General features: G+C 54.4%; 2 protein-coding genes across 5 annotated transcripts in view; one reads left to right on the top strand and one right to left on the bottom strand.

The window, feature by feature from the left end:
• TASOR2 (transcription activation suppressor family member 2) overlaps nt 1-4,507 on the top strand; it is a 32,901-nt gene extending 28,394 nt beyond the window's left edge. For 3 of the 4 annotated variants that reach the window (XM_072039955.1, XM_072039883.1, XM_072039978.1), the window contains exons 20-25: nt 92-217; nt 741-894; nt 1,470-1,575; nt 2,782-2,963; nt 3,367-3,481; nt 3,718-4,507. In XM_072039955.1, the coding sequence (XP_071896056.1) occupies nt 92-217; nt 741-894; nt 1,470-1,575; nt 2,782-2,963; nt 3,367-3,481; nt 3,718-3,721 (687 nt within the window). In that variant the 3' untranslated portion in view covers nt 3,722-4,507. Of the gene's footprint in view, nt 1-91; nt 218-740; nt 895-1,469; nt 1,576-2,781; nt 2,964-3,366; nt 3,486-3,717 lie in introns of those variants that run through there. The other variant, XM_072039917.1, reaches the window with a different exon arrangement.
• A 721-nt stretch (nt 4,508-5,228) lies between these two features.
• On the bottom strand, nt 5,229-17,624 carry GDI2 (GDP dissociation inhibitor 2). Its single transcript, XM_027461439.3, has 11 exons — nt 17,407-17,624; nt 12,441-12,548; nt 11,799-11,898; nt 10,517-10,651; nt 9,410-9,608; nt 8,930-9,061; nt 8,409-8,508; nt 7,358-7,529; nt 6,555-6,699; nt 6,294-6,348; nt 5,229-6,217 (listed from the first exon to the last, which is right to left on the bottom strand). Exons 1-11 carry the CDS (start codon nt 17,449-17,451, stop codon nt 6,062-6,064), a joined length of 1,347 nt encoding a protein of 448 aa, XP_027317240.1. The 5' UTR covers nt 17,452-17,624; the 3' UTR covers nt 5,229-6,061.
• Between the last annotated feature and the right edge of the window lie 168 nt (nt 17,625-17,792).

Genomic DNA, 17,792 nt, shown 5'->3' with positions numbered 1-17,792 from the left:
GCTCCCGGCTCTTCCGCACCTCTGAAGCTATCCCTCGTACAAAACCTTCAAACCTACAAAATTCATCTTTTTTTTTCCCCCAATTTCTCAGACCCTGCTGAAGAAAGACGGCCACGTGGAGATGGAACCCCTCAGCTTCTGCAGCGCCAAACGCCCGGACAGCGACCGGCTGCTGGTGGTGATCAGGAACGAGGACATTTCCTCACACATCCACAAGGTAAGACCGGAGACTGCTTTATTTATTTTTTTTTTCTAACCAAAACTTGGAAACAACGAATATCAGGATCCATTTTACGGGTTTTTAAAGTTTGCACTTAATATACCTGTAAATTCAGTTGTCACTCCCTGGAAATACGCTGTTATTTACACGGTAAGAGTAGTGCTTCTCAAAAATCTGTTAAAAACAGCTATTTTCACATCACAAACCAAGTCAATTCTGCTTTTCTGCTCCCTTTCTGATCACTGCCCAACACCACTTGGAGCAGCCCAGCTCAGATGAACCGGGCTGAGCTTATTTAGGGTAACGGAGCACCCCAGATGAGCTTTGGCTTGTGAGCTCTAGGGAATAATGAGCCACCTGCAGCTCCCCATATCACAGCCACAGTTTTGGGGTCGAGATCTGAGCATCGGGGTGACGCAGACAGAGGACAGGGTTGGATCCTCACCTTGTCCCCACGCGGATTGAGCGCTCCACGCGTGGCTGAAGCTGCTGGCGCTGACGTGTGGCTGCCTTCGAGCAGGTCCCCGGCTTGCTGAGCCTGAAGCACTGCCCCAACGTGGCGTTTGCCGGCGTGGACAGCCCCGAGGACATCACGGTGCACACCTACCAGGAGCTCTTCCACACCGGTGGCTTCGTGGTGTCCGACGACAAGGTGTTGGAAACGGTGACACCGGGTGAGTCTCGCTGCCACCCCCTGTGTGTAGATGTTCAGGGTCAGTTCCCAGCTCGTTTTCTGACATCTGCTTCCAAAAACATCCTCTCTTCCTGCTTTAATGGGATTTTTTTAATAGTTCCCTTCTAATCAGTGTCCAAAACCCTGTCTGGATGGCGGGTCCAAAATATTTAGGTGCTGGTGCAAGCACCAAAACCAAAAGGGGCTGGAGCTGGGGACATATGGGATGCTCAGCCTATAAAGGGAGGGCAAAAAGAAGACTGATATCTTCATCTGCTGTTACCTTCATCTCCTCCGTGGTGTTAAAACAGCCACGCTCCTGGAGATAGATGCACGGTGACGGGACAGGTTGCACGCTCACCCTCTGAGATATTTGGGGGGGAAAATTGGCAGCAGGTGGGTTTCCAGCCACTGGGACCGAATCCCAGAGAGGTTGTGAAGCTGAATCCCTGCAGATATTTGCAGCTCTCCTGGACAAAGCCCTGAGCACCCTGTGGTGCCTGGCTTTGAGCAGGGGTCGTGCTCCTGGGCTCGTTTCCTCCTCAGTCACCCTCTGGCTTTTTGCTGTCTCCCCAGGCCAGCTGAAGGAGGTGGTGAAGGTGCTGGAGAAGCTGAACGGGAGCGGACGGTGGAAGTGGCTCCTGCACTACAAGGAGAGCAAAAAGCTCCAAAAAGACGTCAGGTGATGGCTCCGTCCTTCTCCTTTCGAGTGTGGCGTCCCCTTGGCATGGGGACGCGAGGAGTCGGGTGCCTCTGCTCGGGTTTTGGCCTCTCACGAGATAAAATATGAAGATTTTTGTTTCCGTGAGAGCTTTCCCCGTCAGGGAGGGACCACGAGCGTGGAACTGTCAGCGTCTGCACGCCAGCAAATAATTCGTGCTGGATTTTTGATCACCTAAACAAGAGGGAGCAGCAGGACGAGGGACCTGGAGAGGATCAGCTGGCCCCAAATGCTGCCTCTTGCACGCGGTCCCGGATGAGGCAGAGCCCTGGCGGCTGCCTCCTGCACCCCGCTGTGCCTCCAGAAGGCAATTTCCCCCTCTCTTTTGGCAGACGCACGCTCCCCGTGTGTGTGACAGCCTGCGAGGGGCTGAGGAAAGGCACAAAATGAAGCTCGAGAAGCTGCAAACCCAGCTTGCCCCAGTTAGCCCAGTCACACAGGCACTGGGAGCTCAGGGTACTTTCCGGGGGCCTCCCTCTGCTTCTTTGCCGTTTCCTTTTCTGCCCCATCCCTCGTGGGAGTGGGGGAGCTCTGAGAGAGGCCCCAGGATGTTGCGGGGAGCGTCTAAAATCAAACCTTGCTGGGAAAAGCAGAACTTCTCCCCCGTTCAAGGCTATTTGCAACAGCAAGCGTGTTTCAATGAAGCTGTAAGAAAAAGAGAAGCTGGCGCATAATGTGCTCGTTAAAATGTCCTGCTTTTATCCCAGCTCAGCTCAGAGGGACGTTTTTACGAGCCAGGCTGCCTTCTCTAGAGCTAAACCGCTGGCCAGAAAGGTCAGCTTTCGAGTAATGACCTCGGAACAAAGAGGAAACCAGTCTGTTCTCACCGAGCTGAGAGTGCTGCAGCAACGGGGGAGGAAGCTCAGATCCTCTCCGCACCAAGCAGTTGGTGATAGCACGCAGAAATTGTTTCCAAGACTTGTTTTTCAGTCCTCCAGGTGTTTCCTTGCGCTCAGAGCAAGAGTTTTCCTTGCGCTTATTGCTGGCACACGTGTAGCATCCCTCAGCTCCGTTGTGGTGCGGGATATCGAGTTAAAAAGTACCCATGAGGGTGGAAGAAGCATTTAAGGGGGAAAAGCCAGTCCCATCCTGCCTGCTTGCTCCCTGGGCAGGAGAAGGGCGCTGCCCCTCGCCCCCGGCTGCTTCACCTTGCCCCTCTCCCCGCAGATGGGACACCAATGCCCAGAAGAAGAGCTTGATCCTAAAATCATGCCAGGGAGCCGAGCTGATCGAGGTGCTGCACTACCACGCCTGCGACTCCCGCGCGTCCCCCAGCTCCGAGTACGTGAAGTGTTTGTTGAACCTGCAGGTCCAGCACGTCAGCGCCAGGTTCGCCGTGTACCTCACGGGTAAGGACAGGCTCCGGGCGCCGCTCCTGCTGCCCTCAGCCCCCCAAAAACTCTGCGGGACGGGTGGGACAAGAATCGCCTTTATTTTCACTCCTGTTTCTGCCAGAATCACTGTTTTGAGGTGTGGGTGCGGTGTGGGCCATCTCACGGTGAATCCGTGCTGTAAAAGGCAAAATGAACAGATTTTTTGGGGAGGTCTGGTAAATCCTGGCAGGTTTTCGGGCCTGTGGCTGGCTTTGTGTCACGCTCTAATCGTGGCTTGGCTTGGTTGCGAGGCGCTGTCATGAAATCTGCTCACATTTGCAAAACAGAATAACCGCGGTGGGATTTGGGGGCATTTTCTGTAGGTCTCAGCACAGTTCCCGGGTGCGTGTCTGACTTTGTGCCGCTCCTCCTCTTGCAGAAAAACCCGGCGCCAGCAGGGAGCTCTTCGAAAGCAAAGGAATCCTCGTGGCCGACGTCAACACCTTCCTTGGGACGGTGCAGAAAGTGGCAGCCCCGTTTCGGAGAAGCTACTGGTAAGGGAGAGGAGGGGGGGAGCTTGGGATCGACCCCCTTTTTCCCCCAAAAAAAGCAGCAAATTGTAGAGAAACGGGATGAAAACACACCGGGAACAGCTCCTGGGTGTCTGCAGCGAGCTGGGATCCCAAGGGGCCGCCTGCAGGACCCTGAAACCTTGGTGCTGCTGCCTGGAGCCACGAGGGGAGCGGGGCAGTGACAGTGACAGTGACAGTGCCACCTCTCTGTCTTGCAGGTGACGAAGGGCTCCTCCCTGGGTCCCCGCAGCGCTGCCGGGGGCGTTGTGATCCTCTGCAGGTCCGGCCCCCCGCGTCCTGGCGCCCCATCCAGGGGCGGGTTGGCTTCAGTTCTGTACATAGAAATTATTTAAAAGATGGCCAAGAAAGCCTGGCGGGGATTTTTTTCTTCCCCGCCATCGAGTTGGGTGTAGGGCAGAGGTTCCGTTCGCGTTACGGTTTTAAGTTATTGCGGTGGTTTTAAGCAGTTAGAGCAGCCGAGAGGGGAAGGAATAGGAACACGGAAGGAGCAGCAGTTTCCCTGAAGGTTAGGAGCCATCGGAGCCGGCTGTAGTAAAAGCATTTTCCACGTGGCCGTCGCTGTACACAAGATGCATGCGTTCGAAGCTGGGGGGGGGGCGGGGGGGTGGATGTCTTAAAAGCTCTGTTTGGGGACCATTGCCCAGCTGTCGGGGCAGCCGGCGGCCTCTACACTACATTTGGAGTCAGCCTCTCGGTACCATTTCACTGCTGGGACTTGGGATGCTTTCCAGCACGAGGAAGTCTTGTAAATGCCAGAACAAAACCCTTTTATTTATGGTAGGTCAAACGAACACACACCATGAAGAAAAACAGCGCCGAGGACCTTTGCGAGAGCCCCTCCGTACGCAGGCGGAGGCCGCGGTTGTCCTTCGGTGCTTTGTTTTTTTTTTGGTTGTGTTTCTTTTTTTTTTTTAAAGTGTAATGACGTGAGAAGCTGTGTACAGGATGACTTTGTATAGAGTTTGTCTATTAAAACCTGAAAACCTCCCCGCGTGGCTGGTCTCTGGGTCGGGTGCTCCTGCTCCCAGGTAGGAGAAGCAGCCCAGGGGAAGGGGGAATTTCCCCTGCGGCCACCACCACGGGCCTGGTGCGGCGGCGAGAAGGGCACCGAGCTTCCCGCAACGGCGCCAGCAGCCAGGGGAGGAAGCGCTGAAAGCCCCGAGCAAGGGAGGAAGGAGCCCAAATCGAGCAGCGCCGGGTGCAGGAGCTGCGAGCCAACAGCCTGCTTTGCTTCCCTCTTCAGCAGCCACGAGAGGTGCAGAGAAAAGCTGTTGCAGGGCATTTTCCCTGCTTCTAACAGGGCTGAAAGCAAGCCCTGCGCCTCAAAATACCTGCCCCCTGCACCTGCACCTCGCTCTGAGCCAGGGGCCGCACATTTTTCACCACCGAGGAGGTGAAGCACAAGCAGCACCCTGCAAAAGAGCCACGAGAGCAGGATTAGGTGGTGCTGCAGCCAGAAATGCTGTTCCTAGAGGCAGGCACTAGGGGGTGGCTGCAGAGAGCACGCAGACAGCGACCAGCCTTGTGCTGCTGCATCATCTCCCCTGCCAGAAGCAGCCCTGAAAGCAGCAGGGCCTCGGAAGCCAAACCCCAGAAGCCTGAGCCCTTTTTCTAGGAGGAATTTCGCCCTGGCAAGCAGAGATCCAAGGGATCTCGGCGAAGAGAGGCTGCTCGTCCAACTGAAGTGAATCAGACCAGAGCACAGGACTGGTTTTCCAGAATTTGGCTTTACTTCGCAGTACAGAAATCATTTGGAGCCTTCAGGAGACACGAGAAGCACAGGCTCTGTCATACCGATACCGCAGCGCCGTTTGGTCCGTCTGAGAAGCCACCAGGGGACAGAAAATACTTCCACATCTTGCCTGCTCTGTAATTTGTTCTCTCAATTTTATTAAGATTAAAACACAAAGGAGCCTTAGGCACAGCTGTGTCCCAACCGATGTAAACAGTTTGAGAAGCTGAAGTGGAGGTTAAGTTCTGTGCCCAGAACTAAGCCAACATTTGCTGCTACAATAGATGTGGGCTTTGTCCATAATACAACTTGCCACAGAGTTAGATTGATGGGAGAGACTTTAGGGATGCTGTCCACAATAAATGGAGTGCTCAGTTTCTATTTTCCTTGATATCAGGTTTGAGTGACAACTGTCACGTCTACTAGCTCACCAGAAGCACATAATTGTGAAGGATGTTTACAAATGATTAAAAATACAAGGTAAGACACAGCTGTCAATGAGTTATCTCAATCTGCACCAACGTCTACGTCTGCAAAAAAAAAAAAAAAGGTTCAGTCTTGCCTTTCACTTACGAGGTTAGTCATTAAATCAGTCAGTAATTTGCCAGATTCTGGACAGCAGCCCTACTAGAATGAAATAATTAACACATGATATCCAAAAGGGGAACATTACCAGTGCAGTACTCTTCAATCTCTCAGAGATGGGATTACAAAAGCAGGCCTTACAATATTGAATTTCATACAGTGTTCATTAAGTTCCTTATATATTCATATTAGCCGATTTAATTTCTCCTAATTAGAGATTCTCATTACTGCTGCTCCTCCTCCCCGTAGATATCGTTCTTCTTGCGTTTCATCTCTTCAAAGTCAAACTCTGATCCCATCATCCTCTTATAAATATCCTTGATGTCATCGCACGTCGTCTCGAAGTGAGTGGTCGCGTCGTAGGTGCGAGAAATGAAAATCTGGGGAGAGAGAAGCAGGAGGTTGAGCACCGGGCCCGGCCCCCTCCTCGCGCCCCCGCCGCCCCCAGCTACAAACCTGGCTCTCGGTTCCCAGGTCAGTCGGTGCAAACAGGTCGCTGATGCTAACGAACCTGGAAGAAAAAGGAGAAAAAAATCCTTCAGCAGGGTTTTAAAGCATCACTGAGTAGCTGCAGCAGTGGGAAAAGAGCAAAATAAGAGGCTGTTGGTCTGCCCAGCGTGCGATCAGACAAGGTGCAGAGGAAATTTGGGTTTTCAACGCGCCGCAGAGGGGTGAGGTGAGGGGGGGGGGGTGGAAGGGGGCTCGCTGGGCTCTTACTTCTGCTCGATGGGCTCCAGGAGGTCCAAGGCCGGCTTGATCTCTTTCTCTGGGTCCGCGGTTTCCACGGTGGTGCTGGCGATGGCGATGTACTTCCCCTGCGCCGCCACGTTGTGTGCAGAGGAGATCATGCAGACGTAGATATCTGGGGAAGGGCAGCAGTCACGGGTCACCAGGCGATCCCACAGCCTGTCGGGCCCTCCTCAGCCCCAAAGCCTCCTCTTCCTCACATACCCATAACACCTTTTCCTGTTCCCCTGACTCTTTCTACCTCCTAGCCTTGTTTAAGTCCATTTCTGAGAGCAGAGGGGTCCTTGCCCTGCCTCGACTGAGGGGCTTGGACACGAGCAGCCCCGCGAGATCCCCAAATTCAGCTTCTTGTAGCTCACCAAGGACAAGGGGACGGTTCTGCAGGACTAAAGCAACGCTGCTGCAGCTCCCATCCAGCCTGCACACTCCCTCAGCCCCATCCCACGGTTCTGACGGGTGCCAGCAGCTCTGTCAGGCAGCAGCAGCACCAAACAAACCCCCGAGTACACCCAGGGAGCAGAACACACCCGGGGAGCAGAAGAGCAAAGCCACGCGGGGGTTAGAAAGCTCCGTGCAAGTGCTGTGGAGCCCAGAATGAAGCCAGAAGGCTTCTCCTGGAGAAAAAGCACACTAAAAAGGTCCCTTTCCAGGAAAAAGGCACAGAAACCACCCCAGGAGCTGCAATAAATGCAGTTTGCTTCTCATCAGAGCATGCACTGCGAGGCCACCTGAGACCTGTGCTGCTGCCTCAACCCCGAGACCTGCGTGCGCACCTGATTTCCGGTTGACCTGGTTCTGTGGAATGATGATCTGGCACGAGTTGGCGTCGTTCGTGTTCTTGATGGGGTGGCTCAGGATGCAGATGACCCGAATCACCTGGCCAACCTTCGTCACCCGGTCCGAGACGTAGCTGGGGTCGCAGATGAGCTGTTTGCAGCGAGCCACCTGCGGGAGAGGACAGGCAGCGAGTGAGCAACGCGCGGGCAGCCCGGGAACCTGCTGGCTTAGGGGAAAAATTGAGAGCTCTACGAGGTGGCCATCCCTGTCCCGGCTGCACGAGGCTTTTATTCCGCTGCCAGCAGCGCAGCTCGGACAATCCCGGTGGCAGCACCCACCCCATGAAGTTGGGGGGCTGATCACACCTTCCCCGCATCACTCAGGATACAAAACATGTTTTGACCACCGCACAGCCTGCTCCTTCCAGGCCAGGACCACAAATTGCTGTGCTTGAGGCCAAAACAAGCAGGTAAGGACTGACTACCTCAAACCAGAACTCGTTATCACGGTAAGAGTTTAACGTTTGGCCCATCTGAAGCCTCCAGGCAGCCTGCACTTGGGCACATCAGTCTGTAGCGTGGATTATCACCTCTGCTGCTAGCCAGGACGTGTCACCCATACCCAGGCGGGACACGTTACCCCACCAGGGAGGGCTAAGCTGTCCTACAAAGCTCACGCTGCGTTTGGAAGCGCATTTATAGCTTCCCAGCAGCTCGCAGCACTCTTGCTGGTTAGTTTTATACTGCCAGCTTGAGAAGAAGCTGTGGAAAAGCTCAAAGCTAAAACTTATTGTCAAGGGCAGAACGGTTTTGTGCCCAGGTTAGACACACCACGCTCCTTTCCAGTTTTACCAGCCTGATTTATTTAAAAAGCAACCTTGCCACTCCCTCAAGACTCGCCCCAACTCTGGGATTACTGCACTGTGCTCCTCACCATCAAGGCTTCTCGAGATCCCTACGAGAACGAGCTGGCAGGGAGCAGAACTCCGCCAGCCTCGGTTCTGAGATGCGGGGTCAGGGGTAAGGGAAGAAGCGGCGGGCACCGTACCTCCCCTTCAGATTTGACGCCAACCACTTTGCCGTTTTCTATCACAATTTCTTCAATGGGCTTGTTCAGCATGTAGGTGCCTCCGTATATAGCACTTAGCCTGCAAGAATAAAGCCGTTTGAGCATATTCCAGTTTTTTTTTTTAATTACTATTTTTAACAGCCCTCCCAGCCCCTTCTTTCTGTTCCACTTGGACAAATCGCACATTATTAGACTTAAATCATTTCAAAATATGCTGTTTAACCATCCAGGCAGTGGCTGCTGCCTGCCAGTCCTCCTGCAAGGCACCAGCCAGCGTTTGGAGGGAGTTACAGGTGCCATCGGAGCCAGATAAAAAGGATCTGCTCGGCACAACACAGCACAAACGCCACAGGGACCAGAAATGTCACACACAGAATCGCTTCTCGACTTAGACAGCGTGAGAAGCGTTAACAACAGCAGGATTTTTATGCAGCATCAACCCCACACACCTGATTCTCCCCCCCAGCAGGGCTGAGATAACCCCAAAGCCAAGTTCTCACCTTGCAAATCCCTGTGGCAGCTCTCCGAGGCCATAGAGGGGGTACAGGTAGGGGCTTTTACCGTACCTAGCCAGCGACTCGCTGTAGAGCTTGATCCTGTTGATTGTTTCTTGGCATGGTTGATCTAGATAGCTGGAGAGGGCAGTTAGAAGGTTTGCAGCGATTCATAAAACCAAAGTTTAGGGCAGAATACGCTCAGAAAAATGGAACTTTCACTTCCCGTGACGTTCCCTTCCCCACCCGCTGGCTGCTCCGAGCAAGAACTTCCCCTGAGGTGCCCTTTCAGAAGGGCTTCACGTCACAAGGGGTTTCACTGGGGAAGGAGATGTTGCATCAACCCCAGGAGCACAGAAGATATAAATACCCCATCAGCAGAGGAGTTTGAAGGTCCACGTGGCACCCAGGGACAGACACTGCAGGATATCCCCCCCCAGATCCCACGGGGCATGAGCTGCGAGCCCCAGGGGAAGCCACACTTACTCGTCAGTCCTGTAGAGCGCGAGGGCATGGCCCGTGAAGTCGATAACATCCTGCCCCAGGTCGAACTTCTTGTACACGTCACGCATGGTGGTCTTCTTGGGATCGACGCCCTCAAAAGTTCGGGGATCATTCTCGTCGAAGTTGGCCACGTACACGAGGAATTTCCTGAAGCGGCGTTTCTCGAACAAGCCCATCAAGCCTGAAAACGAGACGCTGTCAAACCCACAAAGCTACTAAAGTCAAAAAATTTTTGCTGGAGTCAAAAATTTCCCCATGCGAGATCGCACGAGGCACCCTTTAAGCATTTTAATTCTCTACAAATTGGAGAAGCAAGACCGGGCCTGCTGAAACGTGAAGGAGAAGACAGCAACAAAGGCACCTCCTCCTCCTCCTGCCAGCCTCAGCCTCCGAAGAGGCTCGCTGGAGGACAGCGACGCAGCCAAGCTGAAGAACAACCGATTGCTTCACAGCAGCACCAGGGGTGTCTGTCACGAGGAAGGCTCCGGCATCCAGACGAGCAGCACACAGGGAGCCTTATTTCCAAGCGCTGCTTGACCACACGATGGGTCTCTACATGTCCTGGACTGCCCTCTGCTAGCTCCTAAGGCACCTCACTAAGCTGTTCTGCAGTAGTTTTATCTCCAGAGTGGAATTTAGGTAGCCAAAAAGAATTAAGACTGAGCTGGGTGCCACGTGGAATTAGTCATTCTGGTTTGCTTGCTGATAAATGTAACGTTTTTCACATAATCCCATCCAACCAGGACCTGACACTAAATATTTCTGGGAGATCTGGAAGCAAAAGGTTACATTTGGGGCTTACGAGGAAGGAAAATCCTGCAGAGTTCTCCTTCCTCAAAAACTCCATGAAAACAGGAGCTCAAGGCTCAGGAAGCCCAGACCCACACTGCAAGCGGTGCCTGAAGTCAGAGGAGGTGCAGAAGAATCCTACACTAAGCATAACTTGTTACAGTGATGGAGCCGACACACAGCACCACAGGATCAGGCTAAAACCTTTTTTGACATGAGCACAGACCAAATATTCTGGTATTTAAACCCATTTAGGGACGATGGCCTCAGGAGGAAATAAAATCAAGCGCGACTACTCACTGGATGCCAAGGCTTCTGCCTCAGTGGAAGGAACTTTGTAGATCTTCCCTCCCTTGTAGACAAAGCTCCCCTCGATCACCTTGAAGTCTAAGTAGCGAGTGACTTCTGTGTAGAGCAGCATCTTTACCAACTGACCTGTGAAGGAGAAGCCAAGGGGTCGTTCAGAAGCTGGGAGGAGGCGGGGGATGCAGGCAGCTCTTCCAGCACCACAAAATCCCTCCCAGAGCAGCCCCACACCCAACCCACTCCTCCGTGTGACAGGCAGGGAGCAGCAAACACTCACCAGCGTGTTGCTTCACGGCTTTAATTTTTTTTTACAGGCAGTTGAGAGCTTTCTTGTCATTTCTGCAGTTTCCACCAGCCCTCCTGCAGCACGTTAACGCGCTGCTGCTCTGCTCCCTGCAGTTTATTCACGCTCAGCACAACCAACAGGGCCGTGTTTTTGGCCCAAAACAGCTTCTCACCCTCCCTGTTAGAATCTAGCATGTTCTGCACGTTGATTGTCCACCGATTTACCCTAAATTCCTCCCTGGTTTACCCCCTTACATCCCCAGAAGGATGCTGTCCCTCAGGAGCACACCTCGAGGGATTTTTAGGTGAGTTAGAAATAAGCTGAAAGCAGTGACCAAACCTTGTCTGGAACCAACCCTTCTTCCACTGCACTAATCCTGAAGAGGGCTGGCCCTACAGAACACACCCACCCCCTTCTGCTTCAGGGATGTGAGATTCCAGTAGCCAGTGCTCAATATTTGGCAGCGAGCTGCCCCTGAACTGGTTTCCACTGATAAAAAAAACTTCATTGATCATGGATTTGGTCTAGAAGAGCTGTCTCAGCACCACAACTCTCAGATTAAAGGACGAGGGCTCACGGCACCAACAAGGGGTGAGAGTCTGCAAGCTGTAACGTAGGAAAAAAGTGGGCTAATAAAGGGGATTCCTCCCTAAGCCACGGGATAACGATAGTGCAGGAGCTCATGGCATTAAAAACGCAGATATTTCAGGGGAGGATGCTGGAAAAGGGTCGTTAGAACCCAAAACACAGGCTACGGCTGAGTGCTCCAAGCTGGAGCCGCCTCCCAAGTTTGAGAGGTGCACAGCCAAAGGCAGGAAGAGCAGAAATTCCTAAAACCTGTCCACGTGCAGGCCAAGTGAAGTGAGTTTCCAGCACCTCCTTCATTAATACCATTTAGGGATCTTTATTTGATTCCAGGACCGACCACCGACCCCACCTGAGGGTCCCAAGCTAGGCTCAGGAGGCAGTTTTGGAGCTGGCAGTGCTCACCGTTAGCCATGAGGAATTTGGGAATTAGGTCCACGTTCCAGTCCCGTCCTCGCCCCATAGATTCCGGCGGAGTTCCTGGTAGATTAAACCTTTTGTAGAGCTTGGGAGAGAACACAAAACTCGTTGGCACAGAGGAAATACGCACGGGTGGGCTTCCTCCCACACATGCACACACTTTCCACCCCCTCCACTCCCCCAGCAGAACACAAGCAAGCTTTTGGCCAGGGTTTTAATTCCAGTTGAATTTCTGATGCAAACCCACAAAGCGCATCCAGGGAGCTCTTATGATGAGAACCAGGCAGCATTATTTTGCTCCCCCATCCTTTCTTCCTCCCAAGGCTTTAAAAACTTGGCAATTTAGGACCTGCTGAACCAAAACACCGTTTAACACGGCTGCAGGGAACCCGAGCAAAACGCCTGCTTCAGGAGAGGGGCAGCCTCCACCATGAACTCGATGCAGATTCCCCAGTTTTAATATTTTAAATATTTATCTGGTGTGTTTACAAATGGCCATAAATTGTTATTGGTGCCATAAAATGTTTTTCCTCAAAGCAAAGCCTTAACGAGGAATTAATTTTGGATCTGCCCCAAAAGAAAAGCCCGGGGGGGACGCGATAGCCGGGTGTCAGCCCCCGTACTTACATCCTCCAGGGGTGTAATGGACGCGCTTTCCCCTCCGTAGTACGAGTTACGATCCATGTGCAGGACTTTCTTCCCGTTCACCGACATGATCCCGGAGAGGATGCATTCCTACACGCAGAGGGAACAAAAAAGACACGAGGAGAGGTTATTTGGCTTTGGGAATCCTTCTGTTTGCGCTACCGATGCTCTCTCGCAGCCCAGGTTTGAAGGTTTGGGCAGTCCTTCGAAGAAACACGCCGGTGGCCTCTCAGAAGCAAACCTACAACCCGAAAAACCTCTGCTTGGGGTGGATTAACCCGTTAGGAGGTTTGGTCAACGCTGGGTAAGCCAAATCAGGCGTTTCAACTGCACAGGGCTCCCCTAAACAAGCTGACGTATTTAGGATCGGGAAATCCGTGCTCCTAAAGCACCAGCTATCGGGTTAATGACATTCATCCTCTTAAGAGGGGCAGCGCCAGCCCTTACGGGTGACACCAGGAGCGTGAGATCCTGCCCCGAAGGGCTCCAGGAAGCATCAGCAAAACCCCAATCTTTGGGATTCGCCACGCAGGACAGTCAGAATTGCTCTGGGAAGGCGCAGGTAGCTCGAAGATGGGATGAAGCCATTTAGGATTTTTATGACCTCAGCGGACACACCGCTACCCTTGCTCTGTACCCCCTGGGATTACACCCGAGCAGGGGATCAGCTGCTGCGGCTGAAGGCGACACCAAGAGGCTGAGCCTAATCGCGGAGGGACGCAAGCGGTGGCCCCGTAGAACCAGCTGAGTGATTCCCAACGCTCTGCCCCCAAAATTTGTGAGCAGAATCAGCCCCCACACCCCACAAAACCTCTCCGTGATCCACCAGCTGCTCCTTTTAGGGTATCCTCCACGCCAGCTCCCTGCTGTCCCAAAGCCCCTCCGCGTTTTCCCAGACGCAGCAGCAGGCAGAGAGCCTCCAAGCATACGTAGCTGTCTCAAATCCCATATTAATCCCATATTCCAACACCGCCAGAGAGCCACGAACCCTACAACGTGGAGGAAGCACAGGTGGCCTTTATGGTGCCAGTGAAAACGTTAATGATTTACTGCCGTGACCTGGGGCATCGCCGCCAGCCAGCGTGGCTTCCTCGCCTGAACCCAAACCAGAGCCAGTTGTCTCCGCTGTAACTCGGGGTTTTCTCCCCCAAGCCCCCATTCCCACAGCCAGCACCACCCCACAGCAAATTTAGGTTCCTGGAGAAGACAGAACAGCTCCCAAACGCCTTTCCAACCTCATTTCACGCCCTCTAAACGCTGAAATGGGGATTTTGGTGAGGCACCACGGCGCTGTTCCATCCGAGGCCCCTTTGGCAGCTCCGTTTTTATCCCCCGGGTTCCTGCGGATCCCGCTGGGGCCTCCTGCGGTCGTTTCCCATCGCAGCCGCCGAGCTGACAGCGCGCTGCAGGAGGCACAATGGGGTTTGGGATCGTCCTCCCAGCTCAGCAGTTCCCGTTGGCAGCCACGATGGCTCAGCCACGGCGCTCGGGCTGGGGAGGGAGGAAAAAGAGCCTGGGAAGGGCTGGAGGCTGCTCAGGCAGGAAAAAAAAAAGAAGGGGGGAGCTTCAGGGTTCAAACCCCGTAGCTTTCTGAGCAGAAATCCTGCATAAATGGGTAAAATTAAGTGGCTGCTGGCAGCACCAGCAGGAAAAGCTGCGGCACTCAGAGCAGCTCCGAGGAAACCTCGTGCGGGCGCCGGTTGGAGGTTTAGAGGTGGCACATCCCGTAGAAATCCATGAAAAAACCCAAATGTGGAGAGAAATCCACGAAAAACCCCAAATGGGGAGTAAAGGGGAAGCTGGAGGCGTTGGGGTTTCCATGCTCAAGTCCATCAGTGCTTCTCTCTCGTGAAACTGGTGGTGGGATGGCCTTTTGCTTGCGGAAACCTTCAGGAACGGCAGGGAGGAGGCGGGTTTGTAGGATTTTCTCCCAGCCATAACACTCGAGGCAGCATCGTTCCATCTGACAGCTCCGAGGGGAGGATCCCACAAATCCTTTCCAGGTGGGAACCCTGCAGGAAGGCGGAGTTCCTCTGCTGGGAGGAGGTTCAGGTGCATTTGGGGTTTGCATCAGATAACCCACGCCGTCCAGAGCGCAGCCAGCAGCCCCTGAGGGATTTGAGGGATTTTCAGAGCCCGGCGGCGTAAATTTAGGGTGAACCCAAAAGGAAACAAAACCACTGGGTGCTCTCCTGCTGGCTGATTAAAAACACTCAAGGGAATGACCCTACAGCCATTGAGGCCTGCTGAGACCCCAATCCCAGCAGCCACCCCACAAAGAGGCAGCTTTGACAGGGAAATGTTGTTTTGGGAGACGGGAATCCCAGCCCGGAGGCTGTCTTGGATCTTCGTGGCTGCTCGAGGAGCATAATTTAGGACGGGGATATCGCTGCAGGGCTTCCAGAACCATCAAAACAGTTCTCAGGTTGTCTTGGTCCGATTCTGCAGCCAGAATTGACACCGCAACCAGCCCACCTGGGGCTCTTCTGTAAATAAAGGCTTCACGAGTTGGTTTTATTTTAAAAAATCACCCAAGTGTTGCTCTGGGGAGAAAAAAAAGCCCTCCAGGAGAGCCGCCGCTCGCTGCCTGTCCGAAAATCCAACGCAGAGTCCACTGGCACTCAGCTTGCCAGCCCAAAGAAGGACATTTTGGGGGTTTTACATCCCAATTTCTCAGGTCTAGAGGACACCCATCACGCTCCAGCAGGTATTTCGGAGCAGCACCAGCTCTCCGGGTCAGCACACCTTCGAAGCCAGCCCTAATTTATTCCTTTTAACTCAACCACGAGCTCGTCCCCGAAGCGATCCCACAAGAGGCCTTTTGTCAATTTTACCCAAGCAGAAATTCCCATTTTAACGGGGCTCCCGGCCATCAGGGCCCCCCTGCCAGGAGGTTATTGAGCAGTTTTTGATATTTTATCCCCAAAAATCTCCTTTCCTTGCTACGCTGAAGGCGGACACAGGTTTGAGGACAGGTTTCCTAGGAAAAGGTTCCCTGTCAGAGCTGTTCCTGCCAGCTCAGAGGAAGGGATGAAAGGAAAGGGGAAAGCTGGGCTCACCCTACAGCCGCTCCCACCCTTGGTGCATTTTATTCGGGCCACCTCCTGGGTTTAGGACACCTGTGTCCATGCTGGGAGAGGTCTAATCAAGCAGATCCTGGGGCACCAACCCTGCTGCACGCGTCCCTATTAAGAGGGGAAGCTGGAAGGGGGGAAAAAAAAAAACCCTCACAGGCAGCCCCGCAGATCCCTCTTTGTCTTGCCACCTCTCGGAGGAAACAAAGGCAGGAAAGGAACGGGGATGGAGCGGGGCAGGCAGCCTCCAACCCACCCCCTCCGATTTATTTCCCTCCTCACAATGCCTCCCAGCCGCCCCCCAAAACCCTCCCTGCACCCGCAGCACCTCCCCGGAGGCAGGAGGCAGCAGAAATGCCCCCAGCAAACCTTGCAGGCTGCCATTTTGTTTCTTTTTTTCCCATTTTTTCCCTTTTTTTTTTTTTTACCCCCTTCTTGCAGCCTGCCAGGACAATAGGACAAAGCCCCAGCGCCGCGCCCCGATGGCTCCCCCCGGGGAGAGCCAAGGGATGACCGAGCCCCCCCCGACCCCAAAGCAACAGCAGAGGGATTTTTTGGGGGGAAAAACGAGAAGGATTTGCGCCAGGGCTCGCCCGCAGCCCCATCCCCCTCCTGCTGCAGTCAGGGCTGGCTGGCGAGCTGCAAAGGCTGCAAAGGCGGAGCGGTAACCGGCTCTGCCTCCACCCTAAAACCGGGTTCGGCTCCGGGGAGGGCGAGACTCCAGAGACCTGCACCCCCCCACACGGCTTTTTTTGGGGGGAGGCGAGGGAGAAATAATCAAGATTAGGTTAAAAAATTTGTATTTTTTCTTAAAAAAAAAAAAATAGGTGATGAGTCCCCGTCTGTCCCCCACCTCCGCCAAAGAACCTCATTTCCTGGGGCCTCCTCCTCCCACGGGCAGCAAAATTGGTCTCCAGTGGGGCTCAGCACCCCAAAAGGGTCCAGGGGGGGTTGTGATAATCCGGGGGGATTATTGGGGAAGGGAGGGTGGGGGGGCTGTGATACCCTAGGGAGATTACGGGGGGAAAGGGGGGATGCGATAACCTGGGGGGGTTATTGGGGAAAAGGATGGGGAGGGGTGATAACCCCATGGGATTATTAGGGGGTGTGATAACCCTATGGGATTATTGGGGGTGTGTGATAACCCCAGGGGATTATTGGGGGGGGCAATTTAGGGAGACTGGGGGAAGGTTTGGATGGGTTGGGATAACCCAGGGGGATTATTGGGGGTGGGGCTGGGAGAACCTGTGGAGATTAGGGAAAGGTTTGGATGGGTTGGGATAACCCAGGGGGATTATTTGGGGTGGGGGGCGCTGTGATAACCCGGGGAGATTAGGGAAAGTAAAAGGGATAAAATGGGGAGATTATTAGGGGATGGTGATAACCTGGGGAGATTATGGGGGAAAGGAATAGAGGGGGTGTGATAACCCGTGGGGATTGGGGGGGGGGGGGTGATAATCTGAGGGGATTATTGGTGAAAGGACGAGGTTGGGGGGCTGTAATCCATGGATATTGCTGAGGAAAGGAATGGGGAGGGGGCTGCGATAACCCGATGAGATTATCGGGGGGCTGATAATTCGGGATATTATTGGGGAGGGGGGGGCAGAGATAATCCGGCGGGATTATTGAGGGAGGGGAAGCGATAAAATGAGGAGATTATTGATGAAATGAGCCGGAGGGGGGCTGTAATCCGGCGGGATTATTGCGGAAAGGAGCCGGGGGGGGCTGTAATCCGGCGGGATTCTTGAGGAAAAAAACCGAGGGGGGAGCATCGGGAAGCGGGTGAAGCCCGAGGGGGCCCCGTGAGGCGCGGCGGGGCCCGGCGGGGCGGCGGCCGCCTCAGGCCTCGGGGCGGCGTCGGGCGCTGCTCTCACCGTCAGGCCGGTGCCCAGCACGATCACGTCGTACTCCTCGTTCATGGCGGCGGCTGAGCGGGCGGCGGGGCCGTGCTGGGGCTCGCTGGGGCCGGGCCGGAGGCAGAGGAGCCGGGGCTGAGGGAACGGGGCGAGAAAATGGAGACGGGGAGGGAGGGAGGGAAAGGGAGGGGGGGGGGGGGGGGGGAGGAGGGGCGGGCTCCGTCGCCTCACGAACCCGCCTCAGCCCCGCCCCCCGGCGGCTGTCAATCAAGGGCGGAGCCGCGCCGCTATTGGCTGGCGGCGGGCGCGGCGGGGAAATGGGCGGGAAGGGCGGCGGGAGAGCCGCCGGGTGGGCGCGCGCATGCGCGGAGCTTTTTCAACCCCCCCCCCCCCCATCCGAAGAG

The sequence above is a fragment of the Anas platyrhynchos genome, chromosome 1 (genome assembly GCF_047663525.1).
Source record: "Anas platyrhynchos isolate ZD024472 breed Pekin duck chromosome 1, IASCAAS_PekinDuck_T2T, whole genome shotgun sequence".
Taxonomy (NCBI): Eukaryota; Metazoa; Chordata; class Aves; order Anseriformes; family Anatidae; genus Anas; species Anas platyrhynchos.
The sequence above is the reverse complement of the archived record's forward strand: the minus strand, read 5'-3'. Positions and strand labels throughout refer to the sequence as shown.